The 24,871-nt window shown below is 53.3% G+C and overlaps 1 protein-coding gene across 1 annotated transcript; it reads right to left on the bottom strand.

Annotated features, from left to right (window-relative positions):
- Positions 1–2,976: 2,976 nt before the first annotated feature.
- On the bottom strand, positions 2,977–24,170 carry RND2 (Rho family GTPase 2). The gene is made up of 5 exons (XM_059830395.1): positions 24,069–24,170; positions 23,895–23,982; positions 9,566–9,675; positions 5,339–5,473; positions 2,977–4,426 (listed from the first exon to the last, which is right to left on the bottom strand). Exons 1-5 carry the CDS (start codon positions 24,168–24,170, stop codon positions 4,178–4,180), a joined length of 684 nt encoding a protein of 227 aa, XP_059686378.1. The 3' UTR covers positions 2,977–4,177.
- Between the last annotated feature and the right edge of the window lie 701 nt (positions 24,171–24,871).

Consider the following 24,871-nt stretch of genomic DNA (forward strand, 5'->3'; position numbering starts at 1 on the left):
AAATGGCCTGTAAATGTTCTGTTGCCTGATTGCCCCTCCTCTACAGCTCCACATTTCTCCTCCCTGCTCACTCCCACTTAGAGGGCAAATAATAGGCACTAGATACACTGTAGAGGTAGCAGCAGAGTAGTGACTACTTGCCACTAGGTCGGAAGGACCATCGGCATCCTTCGTTCTCTGCATTTCTCAGTGGCTGTGAAAAGACAGGCTACTGTATGAAAGCTGTGATTATTGTCGGCTCCCGCCGCCTGCTGCCCTCCCAGCCACGTCGTTGATTCACAGAGGTCAGGCTCTTTCCTGCCTTGTGCTTTTGATCTACAAAGCTTTGTTTGTCAGCAGTGACCCAGCCACATCTCTGCGCATTTCCAGTGTGCTGGGGAAGCCCTTCATGAATGTCAGTTTGCATTTGGTCCTGGGCCTGTTAACCTTGACCCCTAGCCCCAGCGTGGGCTGTGGCCATTAAACCGGCTGTCCGGGCTTTCGTCACCATGTGGATAGTTTCCGCAGCACTCTGGTGCTTGTAGCTTTCTGCTGGTGGGGATGGCTGGGGGCATGCAGGTCTGCACAGCAGCTGTGCATGTGCTGGACAGGCCTGCTGGTACCACAAACCCACCCGAGCACCTCTGTTCCCCAGGCACCGCTCACCTTTGGGTGTAGCTTTCTCCTCGCAGCCTGCACTGTGGCTAGCTTTTTCTAGAGGGAAAAGCTGAGCCCAGAGCTTTCACAGTGCCTTTTGACAGCTCCCCTCACCAAGCAAGGTGCACCTTTCTCTTCTCTCACAGCTTCCAGTGCATGTATCGCTGGGAAACCTTGGGCTGTAGTAGCCTCCTCTGGGTTTTTCAGTCACAGCCTCCTGCCCCTCCATGTCTCTCAGTGTGCCAGGCTGTCCCCCCGAAGGCAGACATGAGGAAAGCCCTGGTCCCACATTGAGATGCTCCCAGCAGCACATGGCAAATGCCCCAAGTGTTTAGAGAGATGTTAGGTGGGTGGATGTAGTAAATGCACTGACACAGCAGGACTGCAATGCTCTATCCTCCTGGAAACCACTTCCTCAGAGGTCAGCACCCTAAAATACCTTTGGCTGTTCTGGGTTCTGTGCCTGGGCCACGAGCAGCAGCAGAAATGCTCACATGCCTGCAAGAAAGGAGCCTGCTGATGGAAACTGAGGATATGAGAGCTTAGCCCTGTGGGCTTTAACATCTTTACTCCACCCTGCCCAAGGATCCAGCTCAGATACTTCATGATAAATGGTCTTGGAGGCTGTTTCACTTGCCTTAGTCTCTTGAGAGGTTTTGGTTGCCATTAATTCTGACTGGTTCTTCCAGAGCTGCTGCTGGGACATATGTCTTTACACTGCCACAATTCATCCCAGAGGGCCATTTGAGCAGCAAGAGCCTGGGAAGTTCAGTGTACAAGAAGAAAACCACCACCAGCAGCAAGGGAAGCACTATTGTGGTCACAGCAGAGCTAACAGCCAGGGCCACTGGGGGCTGAGTTATCTTTCCACACCAATGACCCAAGAAAATGGGACGGCATTGCAGGGAGCTGCTAGGCAGCTCAAGCCTGTCTCCATTGAGGACCAGCTCTGCACCAACAGCAGCACCGTCAACAGCAGCATATCCTCCCAAAGTGAGGGAGGGGAGAGTGGTGCTGCCACAGCCCCTGGCCGGGGAGGATGAGCAGCCAGTGCCTGGCACATCAGCCCTGCTGCTTCCCAGCTCACTGTGTAGGCAAGTGGGGTATTCTCTCTCCTGCCAAACTCATCTATTTGGTCTGTCATGCACCTCAGCCATTGCCCCTCCTGCTTATCTCCACTCTGGTTGAACAGCCCGACACTTGCAGTGCTTCTGCAGGCTTTGCTGGTTTTCTTGCATGTCTCCAGACCTCTCTTTGCAGGCGTTGGAGGGGAACAGGCACCCAGCTGACATCCCAGTGAGGCTTACAGCCACCTCCTGTAGCAACAGCCCATTCCTTCATACACCTATACTCGACACAGCTCAGGTTTGACAATTGCTATCCACTACTGGAGATCTGCTTATAGCATCAGCTAACAAGTTAACATAGAGCCACTGGGAGTTTAAACTAAGCAGTGGACCAGAAATTGCATTTGTAGAGAATGCCAGATTCAATTCAAAAGCCTAAAAAATGCTAGATGACAGAAAAAGGGGAGATGTGCTTGCCAAATACTGCTGTGCTTACATGGAAAGAAGGAAGACACAGTGATTGTATTATATGAGGATGATAACAAATGCACACAGGTTAAGAGGACTTGGTAGTGACACTTGTGAGGCACTGATTGCTACTGTTCAAGCAGGGACGTCGTTTTGTTCACTAACGTTTGCAAAGGCTCTGGGGACCCTGCAGAGTAAGAGAAAAGCATCGTGATGCTGAAGGCTGTTCTTGGCATAGCGCCTTGCTCAGTTTCTTTCCTCCCAGACTGCAGATGGGCATTTTCATGCTCTTGCAACCTGCACCCAGCACAACAACATTCAGTCATTGCTTGAGCTTTTCTTGTGCTGGTAACTCAGCTGCTCTAATTCCCCAAATAGCCTTCATGATGCGGCTGAAGTCTAAGACCTGGGTGGGAGAGTAGACACAAAATATTAAGTCAAAAACTATCTTCACTTGCAGCTATTGGCATAGTGAGGACAGGGGCAGCTTGTGTCAGCTCAGACTGATGGATCGGGCACAGACAACCTGCAAATGCTCCACAGTGTTTAAGGATTCAGGATGGAGTGAGAGGTTATTGAAAGCAGGTGTTTCAGCTCCAAAATGAATACATGCAGCTAAGTCCTCTGCGTTTTTCACTCAAGTGTATGTGTGAGTGTATTTCAAGAGCTAGAGAGATGATACATTAAGACACAAATAGAAGTTAGACAGTAAGACATTTTGAGAGGACGCCTGGTTTGACTATTAAAAATGAACAGAGTCAAGCACTATGCTGACTATTAAAAATGAACAGAGTCAAGCACTATGCATTTTCCAACGATGTTTATTTGTTTTCTGTAGCCCACTGACACAGCTGGATCTGGCAATGGAGCAGGTTCTTTTTTCCTTAAAGTGTCTATGTGACATTAAGTCAAGGCTAACACTGTAGTCAAAGGCATTTCGAGAGGGCAGCAGCAGAAGCAATGAGAGGTGTTGGGAGGAGGCTGTACAGCAGGGCAAGAGGGGCAGGAAGCACCTTCCCTCCCACTGCCACAGTGGAGACAGGGTGCAGATACGCATATAATCTTTTTGGTTATCTGTACCAGACAAACACATCACCACGCAACACAATCTGCAGCTGCAAATGGGTGGAGAGCAGGATATGGGTGGTTAGTGCAGTCTGCTTTTTCGGAAGCTATGTGCCTCAGAAGCGCAGCTGCCCGTGGCAGGGAGCAGTCTGATGAGTAACCAGGCTGTCAGTAGCTGGGACACAAGCTCCCGAGTGGCATTTGCTTGCTGAGGGGAACCACAACTCTCAGGATGCATCTACTGGGATAGACCTCTCCCTTGGAGCCAGGTCCACTCTGCTGCATTTCAAGTGGAGTTCAAGTATCTAAAATACCGTGTAAAGAGCCACCTATCTATTTTCTTCACAGGAGGTGGACTACTGTGGTGTATCGTCAAGTTAAGGTTCCTTCCCAGGGTGCCTTCCCTCTCAGCTCTGGCCCAGACCTGCACCTTCCATGGCGACTTGCTCTCCAGCTTAGCTAAAGGCAGCACCACCTCAAACATCATTTCTCTTCTAAAGGAAGATTGGAAGAATACCTTCTCCTGATCGCACTCTGCTGCTAGCAATTCCACCCACCTCCCACCCTCCAGACCAGGTCCCACACAGCTCACTGCCCCACGCTGTGTGTGCTGTATAGCTGCACACAGGTGCAGAGGCTGGGCCGTGGGTACAGGAGGGTGGCACACACACAGGATCGGTCCCTTTTACTTCCAGCACCTGAATACTCCTCTGCCAAGTGGTTCCTTCGCCCCAAGCAACCCACACAGCAGCAGCCAACCCAGAAGTCTCCATGGTGGGGGGCAACTCGTGCACCCTGGTTTGCAGTTGGGACTTTTGCTCAGCCCTAGAGAGAAAGGCTTTGGAAAGGCGGGCTGGCTCCTGCAGCCAGCACCATGCCCTTGTCTCAGCCAGTTACTGTACAAAATGGACAACACACACACATTATTTACAGCCTGTTTTTCACATGATGGAGCAGCTCTTGGCTCGGTCTTTCCTGATCTCTGTGTCATTCAGTAAGTCTGTCCTGCCAGGCATCTGTGATGCCCGCTTCAGTCCCCGTTTGGAGTTGCTGCGCTTCAAGTTCTTGTGCACCCTGTTGACTGAGGCAAGTGTGGTCACATGAAACACATCCCGTACACTGTTCTCCGAGACCTTGGAGGAGCACTCTGCATAGGCCACTGCCCCAATCTGCCGTGCCAGCGCGCTGCCCTGCAGTCCAGAGAGAGTGGGAGGAAGAGGGAAGAAAGTTAAGACACCAGCGCTCTGCAAGGAGCATCCTTTCACACCACCATCAGCCCTGTCTGTGCTGGCAGCCCTATCAGAGCACCATAGCACAGCTAGGAGCAGCTCTCTCACAACGTTTACTCATCACCTCTGTAAATAAAGTGCAAGCATCTGTGAGAGCACCAGACATGAGGGTAGCCTCCCAAGCAGACAGTGCTACCAGGCACTGGACCCTGAATCACTCACACTTTCTCACTAACATGGTGCCACCCCTGCAGCTGAGAGCCTGGACAACCCCTCTCACTAGGACAGTCATCTGGGACCTACTCTGCACAACACGGAGCCAGGCACAGAGCAGCCCAGAGCGCAGCCACCCCTGCACTGCACCACAGAGACTGGGTCTCTGGGCTAGCCTGGTGGCACTGCTGGGTCCACTGGTGGCCACAGCAGCCTGGCAGCAGACCCTCAGACCCCCCGCTGTGGCTTGCCCCGCCCCCCCCCCCCAGCAGTGTTGCCCCAACACAGAACCAGAGCAGGAGAGTCACTTGGAGCAGAAAGAGCTGCACTGAACTAGGAGAAGCACAACACTCCCCTTTAACCAGCCCAGCTTGTCAAATCAGGCATCTCCACCACCTCTGAGGAAAGACTTTTCAGCTGCTAACCGGGAGGCTCTTCGGCAGAGCATCAGGAATAAGTCAAGGTCTGCCAGAGCTGGGGAAAAGAGTGCTGTAAGCATGAGCAGCTCAGAGTCCATAAGTCAAGATCAAACCAGCTTCAGACCAAGACCTGGGCACAGTGGGTCATTTGCTGCTGAGCTTCCTTGTACTAGTAGGTCCTACAGAAAAGTCCCTGTCTCACACCTCCCTAAGCCCTACGAGGACAGCTGCTGAAACACACCTGCTCGTGCGTCACAGGGATGAGGCGCTGCTTGGAAAGCTCCCGGAGAGTGTTTAAGTCTGTCCGCATGTCCAGCTTGCAGCCGACCAGCACAATCTTCGCGTTGGGGCAGAACTCCTGAGTTTCCCCTTGCCACTGCAGAAGAGACAAGAGGGAGAAGGTGCTCAAGGGCTGCTGGTGTACGAGACACTTCAAGAGGCCCAGTGGCACCTTCACATCCAGTTAATTTTGGCAGCAGGCAGCTTGCGAGAGGGTCAAGGTTGGAACAACAAAGGCAGTCACAGGGTCTCAGCTCATCACTCCCAGCCCCCTTCCAACCAGATCAAGAGCCCCATCCAAGATCCCCCAGCCCTGGAGGGAAGGACAGGTCAGGAGAGTTGTGCCATCAGTTCCTACCGGACAGCATCATCCAGGCAAATGCCTCAATGCCTCACCGCCATGGCAGAGCCCATGAGTCTGGTCCATAGCTTCTCCTGTTCCCTCTCCCTCAGAGGAACGACGACTGCAGCAGCCTGGGGTCCCAGCACCTTCTGACCATCAGCACGTGCTGCCAAGCTGTCCTGGCCTGGCTCGTCTCTGCACAGGACCTGGAACTGGACCAGTCAGGGTACCAGGACTGCTACTGGTAGCCACTGCAACACCACTTTTAGGTCTCACCTCAGACCTGCACTGAGGCTGGTTTTGGCCCCGCTGCAGCCTGCATGCCCAGATTTCAGGAAGAGGGGAAAGGGCATGGGCAATGGTGGTCACCATGGTCAGCAGGGGCTCCCAGTGAGGACGCAGGCTGGGAGTGGCTCTGGAGACTGTGCTGAAGAGGGGAAACACAGGGACAGCCAGCTTTCGGTGTTCTGAATATAACACGAGGCTCTAATGGGATCGAGTTTGGAAAGCAGACTTCAGAGGCCAAGACCATGCACTCTGGTGTATATGGCTTTTCCAAACAGGGATCACAGCTGTTCAGAGACTGATTAGCTCATCAGGGCACTTTAATGACTGCCACAGGCAAGGATGGGAATGGTCAGAGTGCCTTGCTGATAACTTCAGCTCATTTGTTCCAGATACACCCTGGTATATAACTGTTAAATCTAAGCTGCAGTCCCCTGCGCTAGGCCACAGGAGACCACTCGTGGGTATGAATGTGGAAGAATAATGACCACACAGTCTGGTGCACAGATCTGGGACTCCAAAGGTCAACCTCGCTGGACCTTTTGAACCACAGTCAGCGGGGAGCTCTTTGCACAGCACACTCATTATTTGTTTATTATTGGGAGCCACATGTTAAAGACATTAAGACATTCAGAGCATAGCTACAGCCAGGGAAATAGAGAATTGAAGCAATGCAATGAGAAGGCCAGGGCAAACACCCACTTCCTTTGCACTAAGGGTCCCTTTCAGGGCTCCAAAAATGAATGCCCAATGTGCAGCTAAGTATCCACAGCAGTAAATAAAACCATCACCTGTGACCTCCCCCAGGGGAGACCTGTACAGCCACATCAGCATGTCAACACCCTGGTTACTTATCTAATATTTCAGAAGTAGGAGGCAGATGACAAATAGAGATTACCCCAGCTAAAGATGTCACTTGGAAGTAGCAATTTCCTGCTACGCTGACTGATGGTTAAGCATATATCCTAGGCAATTAGAAGGGGCAAGAAAACCAAGCCCACAGCCCAGTGTCTATGAAGGAACCTGGTGGGGAAAGGAAGTGCCAAGAATGACCCAAGTTTCATTCAACCAGTATCAGACCAAAGCAACTGCAAAATATGGAAAAATCTTATTTTCCACCAGGAGGTGGGCTCAAGCATCTTCACCATGAACCCCCCCTTCCATGCTGCCAGGGACATTTGTCCACCAGGACACACACGCATCCCCAGCACCCAGGCAGCACACCGGCCTGCACAGCTTCTGGGAGATTTCTGGTGTCACAGCAACACAGTGTCAAGAGCTAACACACCCGCAAGAGGAGGATGATGCAGTTCTTTTGGAGCTGGAATGCAAGCACCCTAATTTACCTGAAGGATGAAAGTCCTCAAAGGGATTGAGCTATAGGGTCTGTTCTTACCAGGCAGAGGTCACGGCTGTCTGTAATGACATAGGGCTCCCCAGTCTATGGAGAGAGGTGTGACCCTCTTCTCACATAACCGACACCTTACAGAGCCTAAGATTTGCTGCACTATCAAGACTTGTCAGAACGAAGGAACCACCCCATGAAAACTTGCTTTGTATGAAATGAAGAGCTGCTTGTTTGCATTCTCTCAGATGGCTCCTTCCCTTCAACTGTACATGCTGTACAGGCAGCCCAGGCATCAGAAGGGCAGCAATAATAAAGATTTCCTCTGCTGAATTAGCATTTTTGCCTGAGGCTTGAATAGGGAGTGTTTTTTTCCTTATTCACCTGATATCAAAAGCTAAAACCCATTTCAACTTCATGGTGTCTTAGGAATTTTCCTCACCTCCACAGGCTGCAAGCCTGCACCAAAGGAAACAAGGCATCTACTCAGAGGCACTTAAGAAATCCCCTGTGATTTAGGGTTTATTGTAAGTCACCGTATCAAAAAGACATTGCTTAACAGTACTCAAAGCATCTGTGAGGCTGCACAGGGAAGACCTTGCACTGAGCAGTGCGGACTCACATGAAGAGTGTGCAGAGAGACATAAATAAATCCCAACCCCAACTAATTATTGATGGGTTTGCATCTCATTAAGGTATAAGTGATTTGCTTGCATTATTATTCTGCTGACTCGCAAGCTGAGCAGTGAATTCTTTCAGTCCACATGAAACGCCTCCCTCCACCCAGCACGCTTGGTACCCGGGACCTGCTTTGGAAATGAACACTGAGCCATTGACTGAGTTATCTGAACGGTCTTTGTCCCCTCACCAGGACACTTCTGAGACATAGACCCACTTTTCAGCCCTCCCAGCAGCTGAGTAAGAGGCACTTGCTTCAGCACAACATTTGGCAAAATGTGGAGAGGCCAAGAGGGCAGTCAGTACAATGTGACTTGTTCAGACAGTGGCCTGTCCAGCCCCGGCAGCCTGGGGCTCACTGGGGAGAATAGCTACAGGAATCACTGTTCTGTAGTGCTTTTCACGCCTTGGTGTCTCAGAGAGCTTCACAAACGAGATGCCAGCCAAGACTCACTTCTGGGACAGGATGCAGCCACCACTGAGCACTCTGCAGCTTTGCTGCACAGCAGCGAGAGCTCACTGAAACCACAGCTCCCTGATGTTCATGGAAGGAAGCAGGGTCCAGCCAGGACCAAGGGATGCAAGTGGCCAGGAGGCCATTTGCCCTCTCCCCTGAGCAGCATCCTGAGTTGCTGGACTTCATGCCATCTCAGAGGAAAGCCTTGCATGGGAACCTCTCCCTGGGTGCCACCTACTCCCCCAGAGCATGGCAGGCAGAGACCTGCTGGGACGCCAGCCAGCAGTGCTCCACAGCGGATCCCCAGCCCTTTGGGGCTCCCCAGGACCTGCCAGGCCTGCCAGCTGGAAATATGTGCGTTGCCTTAAGGCGCTAACCTGCAGGTAGAAAACTCTCAGCTGCTAATGCAGAGCATGGCCAGTCAGCTCTGCCAGGGCAGATGGTGTTCAGGGCCCTGCATGCTATCCAGTCCAGTGGCATTGTGCCATCTCACTTTATTCATTCACGGGCTTGAAATTCAGTGCCACAGCTCATTATTCTTGTTGTCAAGCTATAGGGAACTGATTGCTGTCTTCCTTACTGTGCAGATGCTGAACTGAGGGGACAGCCAAAAAACTGAGCTCTCTACTTGCATGGAAACAGGCACCAGGGGCCACTTCTCAACTGCTGCAAGCAATTTATAGCACACTCGCTGGTGGTTATACTAATAAGAGATGCACAACACTTTCCAAGGTCTTAATGAAAAACAGAACAAATGCCCTACATTTCTCTCTGTCCCCACATTTGTATGTGTGCATACACACAGACAACCCCCCCTATGCTGCAAGCTACCATGAGCTACACCATTCACTGAGCTGCTTTCAAATGGAAATATCTTGCTTTCTGCACAGACCATGTAGGGATCCACAGCAGCCGACCATTGCCATCCTCATCTGAGCACGCAAACTCCAGCCAAGGCTTGGCCACAGGGCCAGAGCTTTTAGCCTTGATGACAGCCTCAGGGAGCAGATACCCCAGGGTGGCTCCATGTGCTTCTGCAGAGAACCCATCTCACCAGCTGGAAGGCAGGCCAGGCACTCACCTTCTTGAGCACACTGTCCAGGGTCTCCGGGCGGCTGATGTCAAAGCAGATAAGCACAGCATCCGAGTCCGGGTAGGCCAAGGGACGGACGTTATCATAATATGCTGAGCCTGCAGAGAGGAGCAGGAGGAGAGTGGTGAGCAGAAAGTCTCATCCCACTGACTGTTACCCGAATGAGCAGGCTAGAACCCCCAGCCCTCTCTACTAGGCAAAGAGATCTTTAACTCCAGTAAGAACTAGAGATATTGCCACATGATGCAAACTGCTCTGTCAGAGATAAAGGATGTTGACCCAAGCTTTTGACCAGTGACCAGACACCATTAGGTTCAGCAGAGCTTGGTTTACAGAGGATTTGGTCCCTTTGTTTAGGCGTGGAAGTCAGAGTTTTTGTCCCTGTGCTCTTACATTTATCCCTTTGCAGAGCGGAAATAAGTGCAAGTTTTGCATCTTTCTCCCTCCCTAGTAAGCATCTGGCAAGTAAGAGGCAGTGGAGCTGTGCTGCCAGGGCATGCTGGCTCACTGCAGAAAACGGAGTTTGGAAGGGCTGTGATACTGTAGAGCAGCACATGCCTCTCTCCACCACTTCCTATTACTTGTCATGCAGTTGCTGTACCATTAACGGTGCAAAGGTGTGGCTGAGAGAAGACAAGGAATGCTGCTGCTATTTTTTTAATCCTCTCTTGCTATGTTTATACAGGAGAGCTTGCTCACATAGATTGTGAGAATTTAAGACAGGTAAAAAAAGAATTGCCTTTTGTTCTGGATTTGTGCTGGAAAAAGTCAGACAGATTCATATTGGCACATAAAAGATGTGACAGGATTTGGTGAACAAGCTATAAATTGGAGGGGATGATTCTGTATTCTGTGGGATTTCTCAGTGCGCAGGCAGAGACCCCAGCCTGAATCCTGCACGGCTTCTGCTGCACACACCCGCATGCACACATGCACACCTTCGATGCAAATTTCAGGCATTAAAGTCATTGTCCCACAATGTTTTTATTTGAAATGCATTGTGTGCAACTGTAGATGCCTCAGTAAACAGTAATGGAGCAATCAGCTCATTGCTACTTAAAAACACTGTTTCGGTTTTATATTTGGCTTTACAATGGCTTAAACTTCCTGGAGGGATGAGAAGCAGATGTTTATTTATGAAAAGGGGAAGCAGAGACACACCAGAGTCCTTGTTGAATCTGCCTCCTCTGAAAGAAGGATCGCCCACCCGAGGCCGAGGAAACCGGACGCACTTCCTTCCGCGGCCCCCCGGGATGCCTGGACCCTGCACTTTCCCACCCTGGGAGGAGGGTGGAGCACCCAGCCCGGGTGTCAGGTGGCTCCTTGAAGTTCAGCACCTGATGAATTATGGACGATGGTGGCTTATGTTTCCGGGAGGATAGGAATCTGCCTGGGATAAGCATGAGAGGAGAATAGGCTGATTCTCCGCAGGGGCTCCAACCCTGGCTCTTGCCTGCACCGGAGCTCACAACTGAGGTACAGCACAGAGGGAAGTACAGCCCCTACAGCACAGCTCTGCATGCCAGGTGCTTTGCAAACACCCCAGATCCCTCTGCAAGACTCAGCCAGGAGAGCAGACCTGGCCGTGGCCGCTCCTTCCTCTGCCCAGAGCCCATACGGGGCAGACTGAGGGCTGCAATGTGTTGTCTTCCCAAACACTGCCCAGCTCCAGAGACTGGCCACCCACTCTCGCCTTGACACCAGCTCACAGCCAGATACCAACAGCAGCCACCGCTGGGACTGCCACAGCACAGAGCTCAGGGCACGCTCCAACCAGCACAGCCCCAGCCATGCCCACGCAGCCCCCACCACTCCCACGAAGCCTGGGGCAGGCACCCTGAGATTCGATGTGCATTTGGATTCGCAGCAAAATGGGCTACGGGTATCTCCAGCTCTTACAGACAGCCATGCTGCTGCCAGCCCACAGGAGCAAAGGCACTTGCACCCCCTGCTCCCATCAGTGAGAGAAGCTGCAGCCTGGGTCTCTGTCCCTGCAAAGTCACCGGGAAGAGAAGCAGCTGGGATCCAGCACGAAAGAAGCTCACCCTGCTGCTCTCTGCAGAGCCCAGCCCTCTTCCTAGAGGGCAAGTCATGCTCCCTGCATGGAAAGGAGCCAGTCCCTGCGGTGCCTTGGCCAGCTCTGGGGACAGGGGATGCAGGCTGGTCCACAGGGAGGCACGGTGAGCCAGGGCGACCCTGTGTCCAGGCGTGGAGATTTCTGACCTCGCTTCAGGCTCAAGCTGCTTCAGTGCATGACTGGCAGAGCTGGCACCAGTGAACTGCCCCCTCCCATGCTCCTGCAGCACAGCAAGGTGACCCAGTTCCCACTGAGGATAAGGCTGTTTTTGAAGGCGGCACCAAGCTCAGTAGCACCAAGCTCCCCTTTAGACTGAGTTTTCAGTCTTGTGCCTGGTGTGGGTTTACTGGATGGGATGTGAGATCCAGCACTGATCTGCATGCTTGGATTTGGTGGGTCCTTTATCCGAGCCATGCCCTCTCCCCCATGCACATGAGGGTATCTGCCTCCAGACAGAGGCCCCCAGCACACACTGGAGGAAAGTGTTCCCACACACTGGAGGAAAGTGTTCCCACACACATCCTCCCCCTGCGGCTCCTCAGCTTTACATAAACACTGCAGATAAATCTGTCCCCTCCCAGCCCAGGAATGCTCCTTTTGTAGAGGTGGTTTGGGCTCCATTCAGCACAGACATTGCCACAGCAAACTGTATCATAGCAACCTGCTGCTCCCCTCAGCAACCAGCCAGCTCCTCGGCGGGGAGCCTGCAGTGCCGGTGCACAGCGGTGCATGGCCCCTCGGTTATCCCGCAGAACCACCACCATCCCCACCCCAGTGCCCGGAATCGTGCTCTCACCACCTGGGACCGCAGGAGGAAAGACCCCCTGTGCTGGTGGGAAGAGGTGAGGGAAGGTATGCACGAGGTCAAGAACTTCATTTTCTTAATGAGATCAAAATTGCCTTCATATTCATTAACTTTCTGCTCCAACTCCGACACGCAGGAGCAGCCCCTGGCACCTTCGCTGGTAGTCCAACTCACCAGCTGCTCTGGCAGGGGGTAACAGCCAGTGCTCATGCCCCCGGCTGCAGAAGCCTCTGCCCCACCCCAGGAGACTGATGGAGACCGATGGTCAGTGCTGCCCAGCACGGTAGAAGAGCTGCTGTGCTCCAAACTTCAGTGTGCTCCAGCTCGCTTTGGAGATCTCTCTACCGAATCAGTAAATTCTGTGTGGGGGATTATTCTTCTAGTTTTTCTATCTATTACTTTTTCATTGAGTATGACAATCAAAAAAAAAAAAACCACCAAAACCCAAAACACAAAAGCCTCAGTTCCCTCAACTCAGTTTTCAGTTTTATTGATTCTGAGCACTCGGCACATTTCAGATATTCCAGCAAGACACCCCAGGGACCCACAGTCTGGCACTTCCGAACACACACGCACCCAAGGCTTGTGTGTCTGCAGATCCAGACTTCCTTTACTGCATGAGTCATTCTCCCACTTGGCACCCAGGTTTGCAAGAAACAGGACTGATGTGCATCTGTTCATGATTAAAGAGAGAAAACTGGAGCAAGCCAAAAACCAGCTTAAAAATAAAATCCACGCGGTTCTTGTCAGGGGCGGATACAGCCATGAGTAGCTCCTCTTTCTTATCAGCTGGCAACCCCTCAAAATGCCTGGCACTGGGACTCAGAGGCGCCGCTCTCGGGCAGGGTACTAAAATGTGGTTTCATCTATACCAACATAGTGTTAATATTCATTTGCTCCTTATTAGCTGTTCTGAGAGATAATGAGCATCCTCACATGGGCACCCTCCATCCAACAATAGCACATTACAAACCAGAAAAGCAAATATGCATGCAGAGCCATGATCTGCTCTGCAAGGGCCTCCTGCAAACCCAGCCAGCTCCGGCTTGAAACAGAGACGAGCACTGCCAAGACCTAAATTTTTCAGCATCACACTTGTCTCAGAGGGCTCACCGTAAACGCTCCCCATAGAGCCAGCAACACTGCAGCGCATGCTGCTTTCTGCAGGGACAGCCAAGAACATCCTTCACAGAATGAAACAGAAATTCATCCCAGCTTTCTGGAGTGCTGCATCAACAAGCCCGAAGAGCTTCGGAATACCTCCCCACACAGCGCTGCCAGACGAGCAGCGGCCTTTAGAGACTACAGAGGATGTTTTCCTTGCTAGACAAATCCCACTGCCAGGTCAGCCAAGCCTTTGTCCAGAGGACAGAGCTGTTAAAGCAGGACCAAGGTGCAGCTGTCTCAGTATCCTCTCCCTATGCATGGCAAGCAGCCTGTACCACCTCTCAGCCAGCACCAGACACAAGGAGACTATCCCCTCCGCTGCCAGGGGTCCAAATCACCCTTCACCAAGCTTCACCAGCCACGTGGCCCTCCAGAACTTCCCCAAGACGGCGGCTCAAACCCTTCAGAGCTGCTGTGTACCAACACAGGTGCTCAGCATTTCCTGAGGTTAAGCAGGGCTTTCTGTGGAGCTGAATTCACAGCTCCAAGTGGCCTTTTGTTGCAAAGAAATTTATCTGAGCCACTGCCTACTAGAGGCAAAGGCCCTGTGTGCAGAGGCGTGGCTCTGAGCCCCCTTCTCACCCCCCCAGGCCGGGCAGGGATTCCTCCGCACAGTTGTAGCAGAGACCTGGTGTGGGAGCAGGATGCTCACGTTCAATCACTGCATGCTTTCCCCACGCGAGTGCTCCAGATCTGGTTAATATCACATGAGGTGCCAGTGAATGGAACGGCTTTCATGATTAGCCCTTCCTTTGCCAGGGCACATGATGATGAAGGTGTTAATAATATATTTTATTTATATCACACCTTTAAGACTGAAAACGACATCTCTGTACAATTCACAGACGTGCTGGGCAGGGAACAACCCACCCAGCTGCTCCTGGATTGGACTGCTGCCATGCAGAAAGCTGCCGCTGGGGAAGGAGCCTGCAACAGCCCAGGCAGCTTCTGGCCATGCCAGCTGGGTGCCCCCCACCCCTGCCCCCTGCCCCTCACCCAGCTCCATCCGAGAGGCTGAACTCGGGGCTAAGGCTTTGAACGGGCTCTCCCAGTGCAGGCTTCTATTTGCATGAGAAAAGCACACATCCCCTGTCACAGCCCAGCTATTGTCTCCTCCCAGGGCCCATCAAGGGGAAAGCATGAAAATACTGAATTGAAAACCTGGCCGTGAATGAAAGGCCAGAAGTGGCAGCTGTCCCAGACACCCCGGAACAGGAACAGAGAGGCAAGGCCAGTCCCCATGGTGAGCCCGCAAAAATCTCGGCTGGCTTTCCGAGACATCCAGAACACTCCAGAGCTGCCATTTCCTCTGCAGATGCAACAAGAGGGCACGGAGTCACCCTGACATATTTCCCACTGTTAGAAAAGGGCAAATCAGCCCAGAGAAACAATGGCAGAGTTTACGGCAGAGGGTGAAGAGGAATTCAGCCTCAGGGAATGCTGGAGAGCGGCAGTCAAAGAACCCCAAAGGTCATGCCCAGTCCCTTTGTCCTACTGGGGACAGACTAGGATGGAAATTTTTCTTCCCTGGTCCTTTTACTCAACTTAGCTCGACCACACAACAGCCCAGCCGGCACCTGTGGGAACGGGCAGGTCATGGACCCGGCACAGGAGCTCCCCAACTGAGCGCGCAACAGGATCAGATCTCCATTCGTGAGGATGAAGCTGCCCGTGCTGACATGTCACTCGCGTGCACTGGCAGCCACTGTTCCTACGGCTGCCTCCACCTCCTGCGTGGCCTGCGACACAGCTCCAGCAATAGTCTCCTGGGATTTCTGCGGGTGCATCCTGCTGGCACGATCCTTCCGGACATCTCCTCCTGCAAGGCACCCCATTGGAGCCAGGGAGCTGGGCCTCCCAGAGCACAGGAACAGGCGTCTCCACAACAAAGGGCTTCTCAGAGACAATCTCTCACTTAGGAGGAAGGACAAGCATGGTAAACTCTGCAGACACGGGTCCCTGCCTTTAAGATTTAAGATGCCTTTATAAAGGCAGAAGGCAATGTTTGAAGAGCAATAGCTCAGTGTGCCTGGCGTACAACAGATCAGGATATGCAAATGCCCTCCTCATTCCCTGTATCATTAGTGCTGATGGGCTTTATAAACAGGAGACAAGGAAATTAGCCATTGCAGCCTCCCAGACTGCAATAGCTGCACATCAGGGAGACAATGATCTGAACCATCACGAGTACAGAGACCAACTTCATCCTCCCAGTGTGAAATCAGACCCTCTCTCCTGAGAGAAAAATCAGAGGATTTTTTTGTTTGAAGATTGATAAACTGCAGCAATATTCCTGAGCACCCTGCAGGTCCCTGCTCAGCTGGGGCTCAGAGACAGGTTAAGGATCCCTGACCCTGCCTGGCTGATTACTGTCTGAAAGGGGAGGATAATGCAGAGCCCACTGATACAAAAAACATGTTTCTGACATTAATACAGTGCTCATTAGAGTCCAGCCCAGAAAAGTGACAAGTGGCAGGGACAAGAATTAAAGCACTGGTGACAGACTCAGAGACACTGATAATGATGGGCTCTGGCAGTACCGCAGTCCGAAGCCCAGACCCGACAACTCCAGGGTCACAATTACGAAAGAAGCAGCAATTAGTGACATTAGAGATTGAAGTGAGTGGCACTAAGAGCAAAACAGACCTGGCAACATAGAGTCAAACAGAGGAGCGCCATCGTGCCAAGTTCCACTCTGCAGCGAAGACCTGGCTGTCCACATGCGAAATGCCAGGCTGATAAACACGTACTGCTACCCCTGCCAGCACCAAGGTGCCCTGTGCTGCTCAGGGTTCCCTGGCTCTGCCCACAGCAACAAGACAGCCAGGCAAAGCCAGCTGCGGTTTCTCTCCAAGAAGCCATCTCCACCACAGCCCAAGGGGCAGAGCTTTTACCAGTGCATCCCCTGCGCCTTCCCACAGAAAACCCTCCGATGGCAGGCTTTGCCACAAAGGAAGATCCTGCCATCCTTCCAGGCACGGCCTCAGAAAGGTTTTACTCAAGCGAAGGTCACAATTTGTTCTTCGGAAGTTAGGGTACGACAGACCCTCACGAAGGTGAGGGCCCCAGCTCTCGGACCCTGCCAGGCAGCAAGGTCAGGGTCAGCAAGTTGTCTTGAAATGACACAAAGCCCTGCCTGCCAAAGTGGGCAGAACAAGGAGAGACGAGGCTTCCCACCAAAACTGGAGGGAGACAGAACGAAAGCAGCAGAGGGAACTGCCAGCCCTACTGCAACTACCCCTAGTCCAGCCCTCTGAGGGGCACCAAACATGGCACAGACATCGGCCCCAGAACTTTTACAAGCTTCTCTCATGGCTGGACCATGACATTTCTCTTGCTTGTGCAACATCACTGCAAACCCCTGAAGTGTAGGAAAGGAGGAAACAGTTCCATGACATGCAACAAGCAATCGTCTGGAAAGTGCATGACAAACAATAGCTAATCAGCTATTAATTATGCTCCTAATTCTTATGATGCACATACAAAAATGAGTAAATTACTAAACAGCCCAGCTGGCATACCTTCAGGACAGACATGATCAGGATGAAGGGAATGGTATTTGCACGGGCTGAGGTGGCATTTCTGGGCCGCTCTCCAGATCTTATTACTGGAAACCTGTCACTCAGGAGGAGGTTGTTCTGCTGGATTTACCGGCAGCGGAATCCCCAGCTCAGGCAGGCACAGGGTGCTTCTGCCTTATCCAGATCCTGTGCCCTGTCTCACATATGCAGCTCACAGAGGTTCAGAGGAGCTTGCTCAGATGCAAACCTCACTCTGGCAATTGGGAGGCAGCTGTGGAAGTTCCTTGTAGAAGTCCCTGCTGGCATATCTGGGAGAGTGTCACTGAGCATCTGGGGTGGGAGGGCTGGGGCTGCAGAGGCAGCCCGAGTAGCTCTTCCGGGCTTCTCACAAGCATGCTGGAAATCACACCTGTGGCAGCTGACAAGGGAGACAAATGGGAGCCAGAAGACCCTTCCTGGCACTCTTGCCATGTCGCAAGGGCAGTTGGCATTGCCACAACCTGCCTGTCATCCTTTCTATGGAGTACAACAAGGACTAGGAGTGGCAACAGATTCCCACAGAACAGCCAGCGCACACTCTGGCTTTGGGGAACACATCCGAGGACTGAACAAACGCAATTATCTTTATGCAATGTTGCACATTTCAGGTTTGCTGTGCATAAGCAGCAGATCCCTCCCTGACTGCTTGGCTACCAGATAAGGTTTCTCCCTACAGGGAAGGCTGGGCCTGTACACTTGCGAAGTTTAATCGAGTGGAGATTTTATCTTCAGAATCTGGGGCAAAAGGAAAGCTGCATCCATGTCCTCACCATGCGCACGGGGCCCGGGGCCGTGGCGCGCACCAGCTGGCTCCTTCAGAGCTCTCCCTCTCCCACAAAGCCTCCCGCCATCCCCTATCAGCCGTCCAGAAGCACACTAGCACTGTTTGCTGGGGCGAGAGGGGCATCCTTGGCACCACGCTGGGTGAGGGCTGTTAGAGAGGCAAGCCATCACAGGCAGAGGATGGGGCGTGACTGCCCTGCTCCCCGGAGTTTCTGCAGGTCTGTTTATGTGACTGCCTCGATAAGGAGCTTCCGCTTGCCCTAAACATGTGTTAAATCAGTGTTAAAGCGGCATCGGGAGGTGCCACAGAGCAGCCAGATGGACAGAAGAAATGGGGAGAGCAGAGTGATGCTGTCCTTGCCCACAGGCGAGAGCGGATCACCTCCGTGCTGTGGCAAGGGGGTCTGCATCAGAGCGGGGAACAAACCCACCCCACAGAAAGCACTTCCTTGCCTACGAGGTCACAGCAGCCAGCAGGGTCAGCTGGTTGTCACTAATAGCGCCGGATCTGTAGGGGAGAAGGGACGGATGCTACCACAGGGCATGCTGCCCTTGCTGCAGGGAGGTGCTGGAGAAGCAACCTCCATCCCTGAGCCACACAGCATCGCAACACCCCCGCACCATGCCCAGCCCAGCAAGACGATCCTCCTGGGGACTGTCATGTCATGTCTTCTCAGGTCCATCCTCCACCCACTCCAGCATAAGCATTTCTGCTGCTGTTTCTGCTGCAACTCTTTAAACTTCTGTCCAACTGGTTACTGACCTGCCTGAGAATGTGACCCAGCTGCACATATTTTTAGGCTTAACTACGTATTTGTGCTGAGGCAGAACACAAGTATGCTGGTTTCAGGCTCCCAGCCTCAACAGGGAGCATGGGAGGAGCTATTTTGGTACAGAAAGGGCAGCTCCACATTTTTTCTCTGCCTCAGAGTGCAAGTGGCATTGAACTCTTCCCAAGACAGAACTTGCTCTTGCACTTCGGAAGAGGCAGCCATGGCAATCCCAGAGCCACACGCTGGGAATCCAGGCACAGACAGCCTCAGCATCCATGGAGATGCCATTGCTGAACTCAGCCCCTTTCAACTCTCTAATCTCATCAGCATTCTTCAGTAGTTTCCCTAAAGAAGGATCTGTTATCGCAGCCTGTAGGTTCCCACACAGGCCATACCAAGGCAGACTGTTTGCTGAGTACAGGCAAAGAGGGAGGCGGAGGGGGATTTGCAACTCAGTGTTATTCTTGTCCTGAAAGCACATCTGCTTAAGAGAAGGACTTCTGAAGCCCCAGCAAAGGACTGGCAGCTGTGCAACTCCCCTGTTCTGAGCTGCAGCACAGAGGGGGGCAAAGTGGCACTGCTGAACCTGTGGGCCGTGATCTTTGCAATGTTGCAGGCTGTGGTAGGCACTGCAGCTCTCAGCAGCAGTGCATCCTGCTGGTCCACAAAGGACAGAAAAGTCCTCTCCAGCAGCTTTCCAAGATGGTAACGATCATGTGCAAGGCACAGTGCCAGGCCCCGGCCTCCCGCTGAGCCACTGGCACAGATGCCCCTACCAGAAATGGACAGCTCTACTCTGCACTGGGATCTGCATCAGCAAAAGATGCACCAAGCAGGTAAATGGCCTCGGGTCAGGTCACTGCTCTGCCTGCCTGCACTTTGAGGCCACAGACACAGAAGGCAGGCAGAGCCTCCTGGCATAAAGGGGTGTGAACCAAACGCAAAGAACTGAGCCCAGGCTGTCATGCACAGAGTAGCTTCTTCCCCATTATTATTGGAAACAAAACAAAAAACCCACCTAGGTACAGGGCAAAGCCTCAGACCTGCTGACACTGATGCTGTAGCACCCTGGCCTTCCAGAGGCATCAGGCAGCAGTGTTGCCTGAGCCAGTCTCTCTCCCTGCTGGTACCCAGCGCTGGGGAAGGGGCTCTGCAGGGCCGCCGGGGCGGCAGGTGGGACGAGCGGGGATGTTGAGCCAGGCTGGAGGCATGAACAGCAGGTCCACTGGCAATGCCTGAGCCACCACAGGAATGCACCAAGAGCCGGTCCCCAGGAAGGAGGTCAGCCAGCGCTGAACGCTCTCGCCGCTGGAGACCTGTTGAGCACTGCAGCGGCTCCGCTCCAGGCACAAGACCTCCCAGAGCAGGGCAGACCTACAGACACTCCCTGATCCCACGGGGAATACAGCTATGGCATTGCTGAGGAAAACCTACCGGCCCGGTGCACACCTAGTGGTAATTGCACTCCCTTTGACACCTCTGAAGCATGGAAATTAAACTCGCCTACTCTTTGCAAAGCATTGCTAGTGATCACAAAACCATCTGCCCTTCCTCCACCTGGCAGCAAGGAAGAAAGCTCTTCCTGACGGGTCTGGTGCACTGGCACTGTGGGTCTGGGAGCCACCCAGCCCTTTGGGAACAGCACTCCCAAGCCATCAGGCATCCTGTCGAACAGGAGTTTCCCCTTGCACCATGCAGAGGAGTTGTTTCTGTGCCGAGCACATTCAGACAACAGGCAGCAAAGAAAGAATTTTGCAGAATGGGAGCATGAAGAGTAGCAAAGCATCATGTCCTCCATAAGGCTCATGAGCAGAGGTGCCAGTGCACAGCTTCCCGGAACCGGAACCCTGTCCACACTCTACGGCAAGCAGACTCCACACCCCTTCCCTCACACACAAAAATGTCAAACTCATTTTTAATGGAGGCTTTAGAAAACGGCATGTAGTGCAGGCTTTCAGGGGGACGGGAGGGATGGGACATCCCCGCTGTGCTGTAAAATGGTGCTGAAGCAATTTCACTCCCACAGCGTGCCCCGAGGTGGGACTCACTTAAACAGAAACAAACATGAAATGCAACCAGCACCTGCAGATGATGGACAAGGGCTCACTTTTCTCCCTGGTAGGCTCCTAGATCTAAGGAACTTCAGATGGCAGAGTCCTCGCATTTGCCCTGTCTGAGCGGCACAGATTTCATCCTCATGAAGGATTCTCAGTGCTGGAAACTCTCCAGAGTCACCCTCCAGCCTCAGAAAAACTAATCAATGGACAAAGGGTTAAAAAACATTTAAAGGAAATCAGAGGTCCCAATACTATTTGGGAGCCTTTCAGTTCTCCATCACTTCTGTCCACCCTATGGCAATATTTCTCTAACTAGATTTACTGCCTGCTGCTAACGTCATATCTTGCATTTGCCACTTAGCAGCAGGGGCAAATTCGGCCTGAAAGGCTACGTTTTCCAATGCACTTATATCAGCCGGTACTACAAGCCCCAGGGAGCAGACAATATCCCAGTTTGTACAGAGATTATGAACGGGACTTCCGAGCAGCCAGGTAGGCTGTGGCCATGCTCGGTCACAATAAAGGGAATTTTCCAGGCAGACTGCTCTTGCCCCAACACCCATTGCTGGATGACGCTCAGTTCACCCTGAGCAGCTTCCAGAGTGTCTGACCATTTTCACAACTAACTACGGGGCTGGGGCAATAAAAAAAAAAAATTAAAAAATCAATAGTCAGCTCCTCTGTCCAGGTCTCTTCTGACTTCTGGAGAAGACCTTCAGTTCCAATTAGTTATCTAAGAGATGGCTAGTGTTTAAAATATAAAGGGTGATCTTGACATGAGGAGGGGAGCAGTTTCCCAGCACCTCCCTTCCCGCTCTCGCTGGGATGGAATTTATCGTGAATAATACACTCCTGCATGCGAAGCCGCGTAAAAGAGAGAGGAGGTAGCACAGAGACAAGGGAAAGTGCACCCCAGTGCCTGTCATTCTGCATGAGGAGGGCAATTAGCCACTCTAAATCCCTTCAGCTCAGCTGGTTCAATTTGCTATTGTGCAAAACTTCTTTTGCCAAAGCTCCTGTTTACAAGTGTCTCCAAAGGGTAGTGGAAATTTAACAGCAGCTTGCAATCTACAGCTAAAAATATCAGTTTGATTACTACAGAAAATTGCTGTGTATTGCTTTGCAGGACTGCTTATTGAAGAACTAGCTCCTGTATATTTCAAATCAAAGCTGCAACAGAAGGGACTTTATCTGGAAAACTAGCAAACTCTATCTACAACAAAGCTGTTAAAAAGGCTTTACATTTTTCATAAGGAGAAGGGAGAAAGAACCAAAAGTCCATTTCCTCTTGGCTATAAACATTAGACAATCTTACATCTTTTGTTGAAAAGGGTAAAAATGAATGCGTGACAGCATCAGAGGCAGGTATCAGATACATATACACAGCTTTAAAGACTTTTTATCATGTCCTTTTAAAATTTGTAAGATCAAAGCCAAACATTCTGGAAAATTCCTAAAAAAAACAGATAATGCATCAAACGTGCTTCTGGACCCTCAAAAGGGGAAATACAGACATGTATTTCATGTCAAATACAGACACTCAGAGCAAAGCCGTTCGGTGCCTAACGAAGATACCCCACCCAGTCCCTTTTCACAGGCTGAAGTCCACAATTTGGAAACCCCCACGGTCACAGGGGTGATCAAGCTGCAGGTGTCTGCACAAGCATGCCCCGGTGACACATGGGGTCAGCCACCCCTTGCTCCCGGCGCACCCAGATCTGGATTCACCCTGTCGGAGCAGCTCCAGGGAACCCTCTGCAGGGAAGGCCCCCAGGTCGACCAGAACAGCTTTGCTGTTACCGTGTTTAAGGGACTTCAGGCAGGCACGTCAGCCCAGCACCATCCACCATGCAATGACTTCCAGGTCATAGCCACCACTCTGCTTCAAGCACGGCTTCCAGTCAAATGCTGAGAGCCAATGCTTCATCTACAGCCTCAGCACCAAGAGCTGCCCTAAGAGCCAGCATCCTTGTGGCTCACATCACACATCGTGCAGGTAAAGCAAAAGATCCCTTTTTGTCTCAGGGAATAAAAAGCAGCAAAAGCAAGGTCTCCTGGGTGAGGAAGCTCCAGAGCAGACTCAACAAACACATTTTACACATTAGAGCTAGTCCAAGACTGAGTAAAGCCACTACTATAGGTAGATCTGTGCTTATCCTGTAATTTGATGGATGTAAAATTACAGCCAGGAATTTGAGTGTACGTGAGCAAAGAAAGTCCTAGGTCACGTTTTAATTTACTGTTGCTCTTGGACACCGAGAGGACTTCATTTGTCATAAGGACTCCAGAAATTACGGGGAAAGAACATCAGCAAGCCTGTGATGTGCGTACACCAACAGAGCACAGCATTCAGCTGCACCATGTGTACACAGCAGTCCAAAAAGGTTGTCAGAGGAAATTAAAAGGTGCACATGAACTTTGCTGGATGCTAATATTTTTATTAGCTCTGTATCAAGCATTTCACTTGCAACTCGCGCCTCCACAGAAAGACAGCATGAAGTTTGGGAAGGGTCTCGGTGGGCTGGGACAGCTGTGCCTACGGCTTTATGCAGAATCGCAACTGAGGACACAATGAGGCCAAACCAAACCCAACCAAAAAAAACCAGCCAAAGAACACCAGACGCTCTGTCGCAGAGAGTGATGAAAGGACAGCGCATTCCTCTCTAAGGTGAGGTCTCCCTTCGCACGCCGCGCCGTGCCTCCTCCCCGTTCCTCCCCGGCCTCACCTCGCACCCCGCAGCTGGTTTTGTCGTTACTCGGCCGCATCCCCCCCTGGGCACGGATGGAGCCGCTCTAACGCCAACGCAGCAGCAGCGCAGAGCCCTACCTGGGAGGCCGCACCGCGCGGGCTGCAGGAAGGGAGGCGAGAACGCCCAGCGCGGCGACTCCTGCAGACCGCGCCGGAGCGGTGGCGGGGCCGCCCGGCGGCTGCCCGGGACCCGGCCGGGAGGCTCGCAGGCTGCTGGAGCGCGGGGCGCAGCCGCCGGGCGCGGGGCCGCTGCTCCAGCCGCGGCCCGGGCGCTCCGGGCAGAGGGAGAGCCTCGGCCGGAGGGACGAGCCCGGCCCCGCCGCCCCCCGCGCAGCCCCCGGCCCACCTGAGGTGTCCCACATGTTGAGCTCGGTGCGCTGCTTGTCGATCTCGAAGCTGGCCGTGTAGTTCTCGAAGACGGTGGGCACGTAGCTCTGGGGGGACGGAGGGGAGAGCAGAGGTGAGCCCAGCCCAGCCCAGCGAGCCGCGCTCGCCCGCCCGCCGCCCGCCGCCGCCGCACCTCGGGGTAGCAGTCCTTGGCGAAGACGTGCAGCAGCGCCGTCTTGCCGCACTGCGTGTCCCCCACCACCACGATCTTGCAGCGCGCCAGGTGCCCCTCCATGGTGCGGGGCCGCGCCGCCCGCGCCGCCGCTTTACCGGGACGGCCCCGGCCTGGCCGCGCCCCCGGCCCCGGCGGCACCAACCAGGCGCGGAGCGGTGCCGGCGCTGGGCAGGGCCGCGCCGCTACGGCCGCCCCCCGCCGCCCCCCGCCGGCCCCGCCGCCCCTCGGGGCGTCCCCCCGGCGGCAGCCGCGGCCTATCGCGAGCCCCCGGGACACGGCGGGAGGCCGGAGCGAGGTCTCCTCCGGGATCGGGCACGGCCGCGCCGGGGGCTGCCAGCGCCCGGCCGCGGCGCCCCCCCGCCCGGCCCGGCACCTCCCACCGCATCGCGGCGAGAGGGCTCGGTCCGGCGGCGCGGCGCGGCCGGAGCCTGCACCCGGCCGGCGCCCACCAGCACCGGCCCCCCCGCACCGCGCTGCCGGGGAGTGCGGCAGGGCACAGCTCCGGGCCGGCGGGAGAGACAGCAACCCGCAGCGGCTGTCGTTCCTGCGCGGGGGGTGCCCCCCTTCCCACCGGGGCCTTCCAGCCCTGGCAGTGCTAAAGCAGCGGGACTTGTTCCCCTGAGGAATTTGGCAGAAATGGGAAGACCCAGCATTTTAGCCAGCTCTACGCCAGTTTTAAGAATCCTGTATCTCCGACGTCCGTGACCGAGTTACATCGGCGAGGAGGAGACAGGTCTTTTGTACAGGCTGTGCCAACCCGT

The sequence above is a fragment of the Gavia stellata genome, chromosome 28 (genome assembly GCF_030936135.1).
Source record: "Gavia stellata isolate bGavSte3 chromosome 28, bGavSte3.hap2, whole genome shotgun sequence".
Lineage (NCBI taxonomy): Eukaryota > Metazoa > Chordata > Aves > Gaviiformes > Gaviidae > Gavia > Gavia stellata.

Coding starts and splice junctions, on each gene's coding strand:
- RND2 (XM_059830395.1), bottom strand. CDS start 24,170: ATGGAGGGGCACCTGGCGCGCTGCAAGATCGTGGTGGTGGGGGACACG. Junction 9,676..23,894: donor CAACATGTGGGACACCTCAG/GTGGGCCGGGGG, acceptor TCCTCTCTGCAG/GCTCAGCATATTATGATAAC. Junction 5,474..9,565: donor TGGACAGTGTGCTCAAGAAG/GTGAGTGCCTGG, acceptor TCTCTTCTGCAG/TGGCAAGGGGAAACTCAGGA.